At 38.5% G+C, this 13,704-nt stretch overlaps 1 protein-coding gene across 1 annotated transcript in view; it reads left to right on the plus strand.

Moving 5' to 3' along the window:
- The window catches only part of ARHGAP10 (Rho GTPase activating protein 10), a 146,561-nt gene that overhangs the window by 64,498 nt on the left and 68,359 nt on the right, over positions 1-13,704 (plus strand). Inside the window, exons 8-13 of the mRNA XM_010131407.1 lie at positions 1,558-1,687; positions 3,305-3,411; positions 5,059-5,153; positions 9,127-9,208; positions 10,332-10,374; positions 11,642-11,707. Coding sequence (XP_010129709.1) covers positions 1,558-1,687; positions 3,305-3,411; positions 5,059-5,153; positions 9,127-9,208; positions 10,332-10,374; positions 11,642-11,707 — 523 coding nt within the window. The remainder of the gene's footprint in view (positions 1-1,557; positions 1,688-3,304; positions 3,412-5,058; positions 5,154-9,126; positions 9,209-10,331; positions 10,375-11,641; positions 11,708-13,704) is intronic.

Below are 13,704 nucleotides of genomic sequence, written 5' to 3' on the forward strand. Positions count from 1 at the left end.
GTTGTAGTTTTGAGGGGGTGGGGAGTGGGGATTAATGCTTCTGCTTGTGTGATCAAGCCATTTGTGTATACATTCCTGTCACTTTTTTCTCAATAACCACAGAAAATCCTTTCCTTCCTGACAACTAGTAAGAATCTCATGAATTAAGCCAGTATCCATAGGAATATTTTTCTAAGGAAATATATAAATATTCAATATACTTCAATATGCAAATCCAAAGTCGTGTTGCATTCAGTATTTCACTTTTTTTCTGAATGGGTCAGTGCATTGTTTTAGATCCACTCTGGCAGTCTTTGTGTGCTTTCCCCAGTGACAACAGATAAGATCTAAACAATACTTTAATTTTGAAGAATATTAGAAAACTTGAAGAGTAAAAGTGTATGGAAATTGTGCACTGAAGGTCCTAAAATGTCCTGAATGATTCTCTTATTTTATAAATAACTATTAGTGGTGGGTTGACCTCGGCTGGGCACCAGGTGACCACCAAAGCTGCTCTATCACTCCCCCTCTTCAGCTGGGTGAGGGAGAGAAATAATAACAAAAGGCTCCTGGGTGGAGATAAAGACAGGGAGAGGTCATTCAGCAATTATGGTCATAGGCAAAACCTACTGACTTAGGGGAAAAAAAAGTCATTTATTACCAGTCAAATCAGAGTAGAATAATGAGAAATAAAAACTAAATCTTAAAAACATCTTCTCCCTGGCCGTCACTTCTTCCCAGGCTTAACTGTACTCATGAATTCTTTATCTCCTACCCACCAGTGGCACAGGGTGACAGGAAATGGGGATTGTGGTGAGTTCATCACACATTGTCTATGCTGCTCCTTCCCCTTCAGGGGAAGACTCCTCACACTCTTCCCCTGCCCCAGCATGGGGTTCCTCCCATGGAGACAGTCCTCCACGAACTTCTCCAATGTGAGTCCGTCACATGAGCTGCAGTTCTTTACAAAATGCTCCAGTGTGGTTCCCTTCCATGGAGCGTAGACTGCTTCAGCATGGATCCTCCATGGGGTCACAAGTCTGCCAGCAAACCTGCTCCAGTGTGGGTTCCTCTCTCTGTGGGTCTACAGATCCTGCCAGGAGCCTGCTCCAGTGCAGGCTTCTCACAAGGTCATGGCATCCTTTGGGCACATCCACCTGCTGCGGCGTGGGATCCTCCACAGGCTGCAAGTGGATATCTACTGCAGGGGACAGGCTGCCTTGCCGTGGTCTTCACCACAGTGTGCAGGGGAGTCCCTGCTCTGGTTCCTGGAGCACCTTCTCGCCCTTGTCTTTGCTGCAGTCGTCCCCCCGCCACCTTCTTAAATGTTATTGCAGATGTACTACCACTGTTGCTGACTGGCTTGGCCTTGGCCAGTGGCAGGTCCATCTTGGAGCTGGCCGGCATTGGCTCCATTAGACATAAGGGAAGCTTCTGGCAGCTTCTCGCAGAAGCCACCCTGGTAGCTCCCCCCACCAAAACCTTGCCACGCAAACACAATACGTTATTATAACTCCTGTCAGCCAGGATGAGTCTTTCTGTTCTCTCTGCTAATGGGTTTTTGCCATCTTGTTTTAGACACGAAATCGTTTTGAAGGAACAAGGTCAGAGGTAGAGGAGCTCATGAACAAGATCAGAAGAAATCCTCAGGAACATAAAAGAGCAAATCACTTCACGATGGAAGGCTATCTCTATGTACAAGAAAAAAGTAAGGGGTATTTTTCTATTCCTGTAGTGCCCATATTGTGTATACGGGCAAGTGCAAGTCTTATTTTCACAGATAACATGAAGACACAAAGAATTTACAGTTTACTAAATGGAGTCATCTGAGTCACCTGTTCAAAGTCTATAATGGCAGTGTTACCGTGTCTCGTGAAAAGTGTACAGTGCTGCAAGTGTGATAGTGTTTAGCAAAGGTGACTGAATTCGGGAAAGTGTTATTTGACCAAAGGATGTATTTCGTGTTATTTTCATTCCCTTACTAATGACCTCCCCTAGAACGTGTTGTCAGACAGCATCGTAAGTGTCAAATTAACTTCTGAAAATTGGGCTAGTTTAGTATGATGAAATCAACTGTCATTTCTTTGGTTCAGTGATATGCTTTCATTGTTAATTGAGATAACGGGGTCAAATAAAGCAGGCTATATGCTAGAATAGCATGTAGCAGGTTAGGCAGCTAGCCTTAGAAATCTTGCTCAGAAGTAATTTATTTTTGATTTTTTTTTAAAAAAAGCATTTTGCATAAATCATTTTTTTTTGTGTGCCCTTATAGAAAGTTTGTTTACTTATTCTGATGAGAGATTTTACTTTTATGATATTTAATTCATTATTGTTTAAGGATCATTTAAGACTTCTGTAAAATGTTTCACAAATTAAAGACTCTACAACATTCTTGATGCAAGCCTTGTCATGACAGTGTTCAGAAATAAGTTTCAAGAGAGCTAGCAGTAAAAAAATAAGAAAAGTCACTATTATGTGAGATCAGTTCACTGGTCTTGGTCATTATGAGCTTTAGAAACCACAGAAAGTATTCCGAAGAGGAGCGTATGCCTGAGGCCAAGTTGTGGAGGAGCAGGGCAGTGAGACCTCCTGGGTTAGGAGGAGTGAAATTCTCTGCCAGCTTGAGCCATTCAGGCTTCCCTGATACTCTGGGGCAGAGTATTTCAAAAAAAAGAAGATGCCTTTATAGACTTAAAAAAAAAAAAAAAAAAAAAAAAAAAAAAAAAAAAAAAAAAAAAAAAAAAAATAAATAGAAGTGAGGAGATACAGAGGGTCAGGCTCCAAGTTTTAGATGTTAACGTTGTGATGCAAATCTCAATAAACACTGTATGCAGTAGGCTGGGCTCTTTGGTGTGTTCTGCTAGGGCGTGCACTGATGAATAGTTAGGAGTGAGTTTTGGTGTCAGAAAATGTGATCAGACCTTAGTAGGTAATGTAGAGCTTGCCATACGTGTGCATTAATCTGCAGTTACTTAGTTTCAAGTTACCAAGTGTAAAACTAGGTTTCCGTGTTCTGTTTAAATAAAGTTTCCAAGGCGTATTTGTTTTATAGGGAAAAACTGTTTTGTCTGTAGGAGTGAGACAAAGATGCATTAGTGATTTTTTTCATTTGTCATTAAGCATAAATGTGAAATACTACAAATATCAGCTTATAACAGTAAGCTCTGGTTAACATTTGTTTTACTTTATATGACGTTTTTAATTCATACCTCTAAGTACTGCATTAATAGGAATTAAGCAGGACTCTAAGTATCATTTTAGAAAGCAGAAGAAAACACACAAAGTGGAAAAAGTCCATACTATTTAATGCTTCCATTTGATGTAGGGCCTGCTCCCTTTGGTTCCAGCTGGGTGAAGCACTATTGCACGTATAGGAAAGAGACAAAGAAGTTCACCATGATCCCGTTTGAACACAGATCAGGAGGAAAAGTTGTAAGTATATTTTAATATTCTACTCTCATAGTTACCCTGTATCAAGATCAGAGTATGTGTCAGCTCAGATGTGTCAAGTACTTTCCCTCTCTGCCTCCTTGACCCTTGTTTTCTTCTTTGCCCTGTCATCCAAGGACATTAACCTAAAATAACAGATGGATTAACAGATAAGAATTCTACAGACTTTCTGGTTGCTTCCTCTTAGAAGACCTGAGAACGTGGTATGGATAACATGCAGTTTTTCACCATTTAGACTCTGGTTTATCTATGAGGCATTTAACTTATTAAAGTATAAATCAGGAAAATGTGACATAGAAATTTCTTTCTTACATGTTCCAGACAGAATTTTCTTTCAAAGATGTAAGTGCCGGAAGAGGGACTAGAAAAGAGGCTTTTAATAGGAATATAATTTGTTCTGACAACTGAATGTAATTTCAGATATCTTTGATAGCATCTGAAATATTGAAGACCAAAGACTGTTGATCTTTAAATGGCTTTAATTCCTATTGAAATAGTTGGGAATTGAGGGCATTCAGCACCTTCAGAGATGACACATGGAGTGAATGGATTAGTATGGATTAAATGCATTTTGTTGCAAGGAAAAAGGATATCTGAAGCTGGAAAAATAATGCTTGAGACAATATTTCTGAAAATGCGGCACCCTGCCCTATTCTCAAATTTGGTTAGAAAACGTACTGTTGGAATTTTAACAGGGTATTATATCTCATTAGTTTGAGCAGAGAGGAGATGCCTTTCATCACTTTGTGGGCCGTGGATATTGAATATATTGAATTTAGAAGAATCTTCAAAAAGCTCTGGAAAATCTGCTATACTGAAAAATAGTGGTATTTGGCTTCCTTAATAGTTTTAGTACTTCTATGAATTTTTTATCTTGATTCTAATTGTAATAAGCCTTTTTAGTTAATATAGTAAGTATGTAAGCATTTGGCATTCTAAAATGCTTATGAAGCCATCTTGCTGTATTAAAAAATCCCCGTTTTGAAACCACAATGCAATTACTCCTTCAGTGACAACCTTCTGGGCTGGAGATGTTGAGTAAGACAAAAAAATAATTGAAATGTACAGTTACTCCTCATTAAATCTGGTACAACCCTACAGCATTCACAGATGAGTTTATTTGATTTCCGAATGCTTAAGAGTAAGCTATGATCCTAGCATTGGTTGGTCTTGAAGAACGGACTGGTCTGTATTACAGGTAGTAAAGAACACTTACTTTGTTCTAGTCCCTGTAGGAGTAGCCTTTACTACTGGAATCGCTGTCTGATGTAACGTGGGAGAAGTCTCTTACACCCGTGTGTGTTTACACTGTAACATGTGCAAAATCTTCATAGCAAAATATTTTTGTCAGTTTAAATTACTGTGGTACTGTGTCGTGCTGTAAAGCACCAGCTAAAATGGACTCAGTATTTCTGCATTTATGTCCTGTAAATGACCGTGGAATTTATGTGCCGTTGTGCAGAGGCGTGAACAGCAGCCATCAGTGAATTCTTCTGCAAGTGTCAGTTTTCAATATCGCTTTGGCCATTATTTTAATGTAAATTTACCTTACTTGGTTTGTATAGCTGCCTTACTGAAGTCACTGACCTTTGTCACTGGACCAAGCATATAAGAACTTTCTCTTCACAGGGTGACGAGGAGCTCTTTGTCCTTACATATTGTACCAAAAGAAATACAGATACTATAGACCGGCGATTCTGTTTTGACTTAGAAGCTTCAGACAGGTAAGCTCATGAAACGCACTAGAAGGGCTCTTTCTAAGTAGTAGTTAACATTACTGCTGTGTTTTATTTTTCATTTTTTTTTCAATGTTGGTTCAGACTGCCAATGGGAAATAGTCACTGGAGGGGCAGACAGGCACTGCTGTGGGTCCCTGCATTTTACCTCAGTTGTGTGTAGCAGAAGCAGGGAGGATCTAAACTGAAATGAAGACGTTGAGCTCCCTGGAAAGAAAAGCATAGGGAAAGCATTAGACAATCTAATAAGAATTGCTGTTACAGTAGAGAAGAAACATGGCTTAAATTGAAGTACTTGGAGTGATAGAGCATAGTGATTGGCTGCGATCACAGTAATAATTCAAACAGTCGTGACCATGTTGAATCACAAACCTGCTTTCCAAAATGACATGTTGCTGAGGTTTTATGCTAGATTCTCAGATTGAAAATAAAATCGTTGGAATTTTGAGGTGCTTAGTGGCGGGTATAATCATCCAGTGCATCTTCAACGTTGTTGCCGCTGCCTCTTTGAAACGTCAGCATGTTGTTACTTTATTTCAGAGGAGAAGAATTGCTTGCTTATTTCACGAAAAGGATCTTAAAATATGATACATATTGCTTGTTCTCAGTGTTGTAATCTTCCTTCATATGTGAAGGTGAGAGAATCCAGCTTAACAGGGCACTGCAAATAAATGCAGCTGTGGCAGCGCCATGTCTTTTGGTGTAGATTGTATCAGTGCAGAACAGGATCATATCTAGTAGCGTTAAATGCTAGTATAAATTAATGGACTTGCTGAATTTTTACATCCACCCCTTCGGAGCTGTTTTTAACCAATACAATTGCTCCTTACTTATATTGATTAATTACATTCTAATTTATCACGTAGTAGGTCTTCAAGTTTTATGGGTTTTGGGTATTTTTCCAATCCAATTCATAGTGCTCTTCACTTTAAATGCGGTGTGGCCAACGCTTTCAGGCCCCTCTCTCCTGTGAGTGCTAGTAGCGTGCAAATATGTCTGTGATAAGAGTGCACAAGTGCATAAGAGCCTTAAGTCAGAGACTATGTCTCTTGCATGCTCAGTCAGACTGGCCTGTCTGGGGCATGCCTGTTTCTTTAACAAGCAATGGGTAAAGGGACACAAAGATACTGCTGCATCTGAAAACTTCCAGCTCATGTGACAGATGACAAGATAGTAGTTTACAGCCCAGGCAGCATTTGTCACAAGTCTACCGCATGGTTTGAACTTGTATTTTTGATTTGAGGAGGGTGTGGCTTAACTGTTCTTAACACTGTGTCCCAACAGTAGGAAAGGAAGCAAAGATTTAAACTCTCAACACCAGCTCCCCTTGGGTCAGTGTACTGGTCAGTATGAGTAAAAGATTTCAAATTGAGTCTGATATTGCTAAAAAAGTACTGTGAGAAATGTCAGTTTACCCTCATCTGTGTGTCATCTCTTCTCAATAGGAGTTTGAACAGAGATGGATGGAGAACAGCGTTTGATCCCACAAAATATTTTTTCATTCTCTTCTCTGGTAAAAGTGGGAAAAATCTAATCCATCTTTCTGTCCAGATATAATAGACACAACTGGTCTGCTGTGACCTTGATATCAGATGTTCTTCTTTTAATAATATATGTGTACAGTACTAGAAATGTCAGTTTACCCTCATCTGTATGTCATCTCTTCTTAATAGGAGTTTGAACAGAGATGGATGGAGAACAGCGTTTGATCCCACAAAATATTTTTTCATTCTCTTCTCTGGTAAAAGTGGGAAAAATCTAATCCATCTTTCTGTCCAGATATAATAGACACAACTGGTCTGCTGTGACCTTGATATCAGATGTTCTTCTTTTAATAATATATGTGTACAGTACTGAGATGTTCCCATGGAGATTAGTTCTGTGCTGCAGGCCGTTCGCTTGTTTCCTTGGTATCAGTTCAGGGCACACTTAGCCACAGCTTGTCCAAGCTGAAAAACAACATACAGATTGATGGCTGGCCATGGGTTTTTCTTTGTTCCTGTGCTGTTATAAAATTTTAGGAAGGACTTTTCAGTAGCAGTCATTCAGCCTTGTATGTGACTTGAGCATAGTTTAGGGTTAGCTGAATATTTACAGATTTGTCTTTTAAAAAGAAAGCTGAGATTATTCTTTTTTTCTTTGAATTCCTGTACTTATGACTATAAGCTCTGAGGGTGCCAACATCCTGCTAAGTCTCTGGAAAGTGGTTTTTTTTTTTTTTCCTTGTACTCCATCATGTTTAGTTTGAGATGACTAGTGGTAAATATAGAGAAATTTAAATCTTAAGGAGACAGCAGAGGTCTTTTGGAGTAGGAAGAAGACTTTGTTGATAAAGAGCATTATCCTTCTAAAATACTACTTAGATTTTATTTTTGCTGAAACAGGACAAGGAGGAGGGAAGGCTTTGTCTCTTTCAACTTTAATTTGAAGGCAGATAAATAATGTTTCATGCAGCATATACTGAGTTTGAAGTATAGCCTCTAGGTGATACTCTTTGATACCTTGACAGTTATAATTTTAGTGAAAAGGGAAGTTTGCCCTGCATGGGAGTAACTCAGTTTTAGTTTTAACTAGAAAAGAAAGTAGACAAGAAAAAAACGGATCAGGATGTGGGTTTTCTTTTTAGTTAATTTAGCTAATTACTTAGCACTTGGTAGAAAAAAAAATATCTTAAGTTTGCATGTTTGAAAAATGCTGGTATGGCTTTGGGGACTGGTTTTTTTACTGGTTTTTTCACAAGCAGTATAGTCATAAAGGCTTTTAGTTGCAGAAATTAAGGCAAGGCTTCCCTCGCCCACTCTTAAGAGCTCAATGTCTATCATTGAGTATAGTATAAGATTCCATTTTTTATGGCTTAGTAGTCTCCTTGCTTTAACTAATCATAAGAGAGCGACTTGCTTGATCGCTGCCATTTTCCAAAGTCACAGGTGGGTCTCCTGAGCTCAGATTGGTTTGCTGGAGGGTGTGTGCATGCCTTGTCCTCACAAGTGTGAAAAGAGATTTTGAGCAGGAGGTATTTGTACCTACAGACTTTTACACCGCAGTTAAATTGTCTGGTTTAATAAAATTCGTGGCAAGGTGAAAATGAACTAGGAATGGCTCTAATTGTAAAAATATGAACATGGTGTGTAGACTGTTACAGTTTTAAGTAAAAGTGTTATTTGTGCTGTTGATTCCAGGTAAGTTTTTCCCTTACAGCTGTTTTGCTCCTTGAAGATGGATTTAATGCAAGAGAGAGTGAGAATGTTATGAATTAGTTCTCTACTTCTATATAGAGATTTACAAATTTGGCAACATTATTGGCAGACTGAATATACTGATTTTTTTTTTTTTTAATTGGCAGAAAAATATTTGTCCAAATAACCTCTTCTCCTTGCTTTGTACACAACTGCTCTTTTTAGTTTCCTATTATATAAACATGAAAGAAGATTTATGTTAATCTCCGTTACTAATCCCTACGTCCTACAGTTGTCCATCTTTGCTTTTTAGGAAAGTTATAATAGTGGCGTTTTGTAGTGAGATACTGCATTAAGACTTGATTCATTTTTATAAGATATTTGCTGGAAAACTATATCATTGTCGCTGCTCTAAAGCTGAAGACTACTCACTGAATAAATTGACAAAAGCTACTTTTTATGTAACAGCACAGCAAGACAAGAACAAGTTTATTTAGAATTTAGAAAACTCAGTAACTCCCAGCAAGTGTTGGAATCAAGAAGCTATCAACAACGAGCTATTTCAAGTAAATAGTATTCAGGTTACATTCACTTTCCTCTTTCCTCCCTATCCTATTTCCTACTGTATTTATTTTAAAGATGAGCATCGTTCAGTAATTAAACAAAAAATCCCAACCCTGAATTTTAGGACAATGGGCTTTTCCTTGTAGCTGGAAGTTGAGCTTGACAAGACTTTTTAAGTTACTGGTGGATAGAGTTACTCTGTGTGTTTGGTGCCTTTTCAGGCCTGGAGTTCCTGTGACCATGCAGGCATTTTCTGAGGAAGAGAGGAAGCTCTGGATGGAAGCCTTGGACGGAAAAGAAGCTGTAAGCGTCATCTTTTAAAGTATTAATTTATAATGTAATGGAGAAATTCTCTCACGCCCTGCTGAGATTTCATTTATACTTCAATGTACTGGGATTATGTAGTTTGCAAAATTATGGATTCAATGAAGGAAGAATAAAACTGAAATAAAGCTTGGGAGAGATGAATAACTTGGTAAAGCTCAGCATATGTAACTGCTAATGCTAGTATATTTTTCATTGTAATGACAGCGTTGCTTTTTATAAATGGTTTCCTATCACAGTGATGATACTACTATTCTAGAGAATGTCTAGTATAAGCATGTCCTCTTAGCCTTATGCTGACATGCATTCCGGTGACAAGACTTGCATGAGTTAGTTGTATGGCTTTATATAATTTTTTTTTAACTAGATAAAAAAAAATCCATCAATGGGAACAAGGTTGTACTTGAATTTGCTTAATTTCTGGTTCATATCAGGAAATGGGTCTCAGCTGCAGAATTGAAACACACTGCAGACTATTCTAACAATGATAAGTATTAGATTGGTCTTGTGAGCCAAAAATAATGTTTTTTTCCAGTCAATGACACAATCGTGTATCTGTCCCTGGCAGTTGGCTACTGGGGATTTTAACAGTAGGATTATTGACAGCATAGTTGTAAAAATACGTTTTGATCTGCAGAGGTTTTTATTACCATCACATGTTGTTGGAGCTGGACTCTCCAGTAAGTTTACAACTTCTAGGAATGCCAAGCTGGGACGTAAGTCCCAGGATTCATCAAAGCAGTTCACAACGATTTGAGTGGACTTGACCTGTGGGAAATTAACCTGCAGAGAAATATGGGAACATGGAGCATGTACATCAGTTGTTTTCAGTGGCTGTAATGCCATTCTGCTCTCCAAGGAACTGTATGTGTTGAGAAATTTTTTTAAATTTCACTGCTTAGAAAGTGCATTATCTACTGTCTACTTTCTGAGGGGACATGGACCTCTGGTCCTTCTGTTAGAGCTGTAGTAGTTAGAGGTGATGTGTTCTGGCTGTAAACGGATGTATTTGTGCCTACTGGGCATTAATATTGTGGGTGTCTTGTTTCGGGTTTCATAAAATTCTCTAAAATAATTTATGTCTCTACTCTTTTTTCATTAGCTGTTCGTCAATTTGAATAGAGCAAATGCAAAACGAGAGGGAAGTAAGTATACAAATTACTATTAAAGCTGATTTTTTGTTAACATTTTACGGTTGAGAAAGGCAAAGATGATTTTTTTGCTGTTTATCCAATGTAATTAAATATTTTTAATCTTGTGTCCTGAATATACTTTGTGGATTTTGTAATTAATGAGTTTTCACAGTAATTCAGTTTATATATGTAAGAATTGTAGGACTAGACATAAGCTAGAGAAGCAGTGTGATTGTTTTTGCCAGTTACTTCATGCTCGAAATGGACTCAAAGGGTTAATTTGTGTGTAAATGCATCACAATTTCTTAATCTGGATTCTGTCTACACTTCTGTTACTATGCATAAGTATGGTTTTAAAAGCAATCACAGCTGGACATAAAGATCAGCAAAAAACCTGAATGCATGTGTGTAAAATGTAAAGCATAAGATGGAAGTGGAAGAGGTTTTCATTAAACGGTGTTAGCTTTCTTCTGTTAGCAAAGTCTGTGAGTTAAAACAGTTACCCTTCTTGCATTACCAGGCAATTTATGCTTTCCTTTCTTTAAATTAAATTGTTAGTTAAAGCTGGATCCTGGCGTTACTAATAGAAGTTTTTCCACAGATGTTTATTTTTTGTGGTGCAAGACCAGATCCCGAGGAACAAGGCGGCCAGATGTTTGGGGGAAGGGCAGTTTTGCAATATAAGCTTTCAATTTAAATTTTGATGTGAAGAAAAGGAATACGATAGGAACAACAAAGGAATGCTGGATCTCAGCTGTTGTCCTGTTAATGCATCTGCTTTTATGTAGTCAGATCATTAACTGCTGTGAAATGATATCCATGTGTCCTGTATCTTTAGTGTGGGAATTCCTTTGGCTTAGGGTAGGGCTCGGTAAAAGCCTTGCTGTAGATGATTACGTTGTTTCATCATAAGTACTTCCTTGTCCCATTTGGAAAACTCTCTCAGATGTTGTCGATGCTGCTGTAAGTGCTGTCAAATTCCATTTTGCATCTGCTAATGTCTGTACCAAATCAGAGATCCCATTCTTCAAAGGCCGCTGCTGTGAACAGATTCAGTGAAGCCACTACCACCAGAATGAGCCCTTACTTGAGCTAGGCAGGGTTGTGGAGGAGGAAAGGGGAATTTCTCTAGAAAAAGTGGTGAAGTATTTCCATTCCAGAGTATTTACAGTTTTGCCTGAGAAGTACTAGCCGTGTGATTAAGTCCAGTCTTATTTTTCAGTGAAAGACACAATTGTAATTGGTGCTTTAAAAATGTCAAACTTTTTTTTCCTTGTAGGTGCACAATTGGATAAGATAGGGTTCACCGTCATAAAAAAATGCATCAGTGCTGTTGAAACACGAGGTAATGATCACGCTACCTGTTTGTGGAGGGGGTGGAACAGCTGGTCTGATCTTCAGAGGCCTTTGTGATCTAGTCTCCTGTAGATCTCTGGGAAAGACTTGACATGGGAGATACTTACTGATTACACCGACTAGGGCAGGAGCTTCCTTCTGCCCAGTCCCAGGCTTTCACTTATGGTTTTCCCTCAAGAAATGTGTTTTCAGAAAGTGCTCAGAAGGGGGCTAATAGCACCTCTCTTGACAAAGGAAGCCAGTGATTGTTTGCAACATCTGAGAAAAAAAACCTCTGTGTCTTGTAGGCAATTCCTGTACTTTTGCTTTGCTATTGGAACAGACTAATTAATTTCATGATTTCATTTGTGGACTTTAAACAAAGGTTTTCTGTTTTGTCGCTTAAGACAGAAGAACCAGGAGCTGAGCAGGCAAGTCAATAACCAGAAGTATCGAAGTACTTCTGGTGGAGTTAGTCTTACACGACAGACAAGGATGCTGTCAAGCTTACTGTTGCATATACTCTGAAATCGGAGGCTGAAGAGAAAGGTACAGCATCCCAGAGTAGTTGGGATTATAACTGTGGAGAGGGTCTGTGTGACAGACCCTGTGTAACCTCGGACTGGATAATACCAGCACTTGATGTTGCTGCCACGTGAGGGGACAATAATTCTTGTACGCACATGCTGAAATGTGAGTGACCAGCTGCTCTGAGGCTCACTGCGTAGTACATAGTATTGTTCGGAGGACGTGCTTGTTTGGTTGTGTGTGTGGTTTTTTGGGTTTTTTTTGTTTGTTTTTTAAAAAGAGGTGAAGAGATGAGAGGAAATAATTGGTTACGTTATATTTCTTAGGTTGTTAAAAGAGACATTGAAATATCTCTGTGTGAATTTTGTTTTTCTCCTAAATTGTTGACCTTCCTTCACACTCCTGAAGGGGAGATTTAAGGTTTTTCAGGAATTGTATCTTTTTTTTCTAGAGGTTTAGCATTACACAGGGCAAAATATTTGTATCTTTCTTTGTGTCACAGTCCAGCTTAAATAAGTTAGCTAAACAGAAGATGGGGATGGTCACACTTCCTCTCAATGCAGGTTCTTACTTAAAAGCAATGTCTTCCATGTATGTTAATATTATTAGTAAGACCGAGCAGCCTCTGTGGTGTTGAGAATTTGGCATTTAAACAGCAAGAAATACCTGAAAGCCTTTTTCTCTTGGATTTTTTTGTATCAGTCCTGTACGATGCATTAAAGATGTTATTCCAGATTAGACCATGTTCTATCTGGTGTTATTTTTGTTCGCTCTGTTCTCTTGATTAATTTTCAAATAAGTTTGCCCACTTAAAAAATCTCAGTAACTGGCATTTACAATCTGAATATTTCAATGGTGAATCACTGCAGATAAAGCTGCCATCATATAAATAAGTCGCCTTCAATGCAAACCCCTGCTTTGATATGGAATGGATCTTCTCTTTGGATTAGATGAGGCAGTTTTTATGAAAACGGTAGCATGTGGTCATGTAACGAAAGGCTGGTTTTGATCTACAGCACGGTGACTGATTACCTCACAACACCTTATGAATCGTGCTTACTGTAAGCAGTGTGGAGTATGCTACATTTTTGTTCATTTTCTACCAGTGTGTTCAGATAGTTTTCTCCAAGTAATCTTTGTTTCCATTCTTTTATACCCTTCAAGGAAAGTGAAAGAGGAACCTAACTGTGTGAAAAGTGTGAACCCTTCATGAAGGGACTGTTTGGAAAAATAGGTTGGATGGGTTTTCTTCTCTTGTAGCTGTGGGTGGATAGGTTAAACTTAGTGCTGATTCAAGTCCACTCTGTTCTTCATGCCTTGATTTAGGGGCAAGTAAGGAGGCACGAAATATATTCGTAACCCTACCTAATGTTGTTGTTCAAGACAGACAATAAGTTTGCATAGCTTAGGGAGTGCATGTCCCCTGAAGCAAACTTGGAAGAGAATTAAAGTTACCAAAGTTAGTTGCGGTATTTTCTG

This window comes from Buceros rhinoceros, unplaced genomic scaffold (assembly GCF_000710305.1).
Source record: "Buceros rhinoceros silvestris isolate BGI_N320 unplaced genomic scaffold, ASM71030v1 scaffold1112, whole genome shotgun sequence".
NCBI classification, from domain to species: domain Eukaryota; kingdom Metazoa; phylum Chordata; class Aves; order Bucerotiformes; family Bucerotidae; genus Buceros; species Buceros rhinoceros.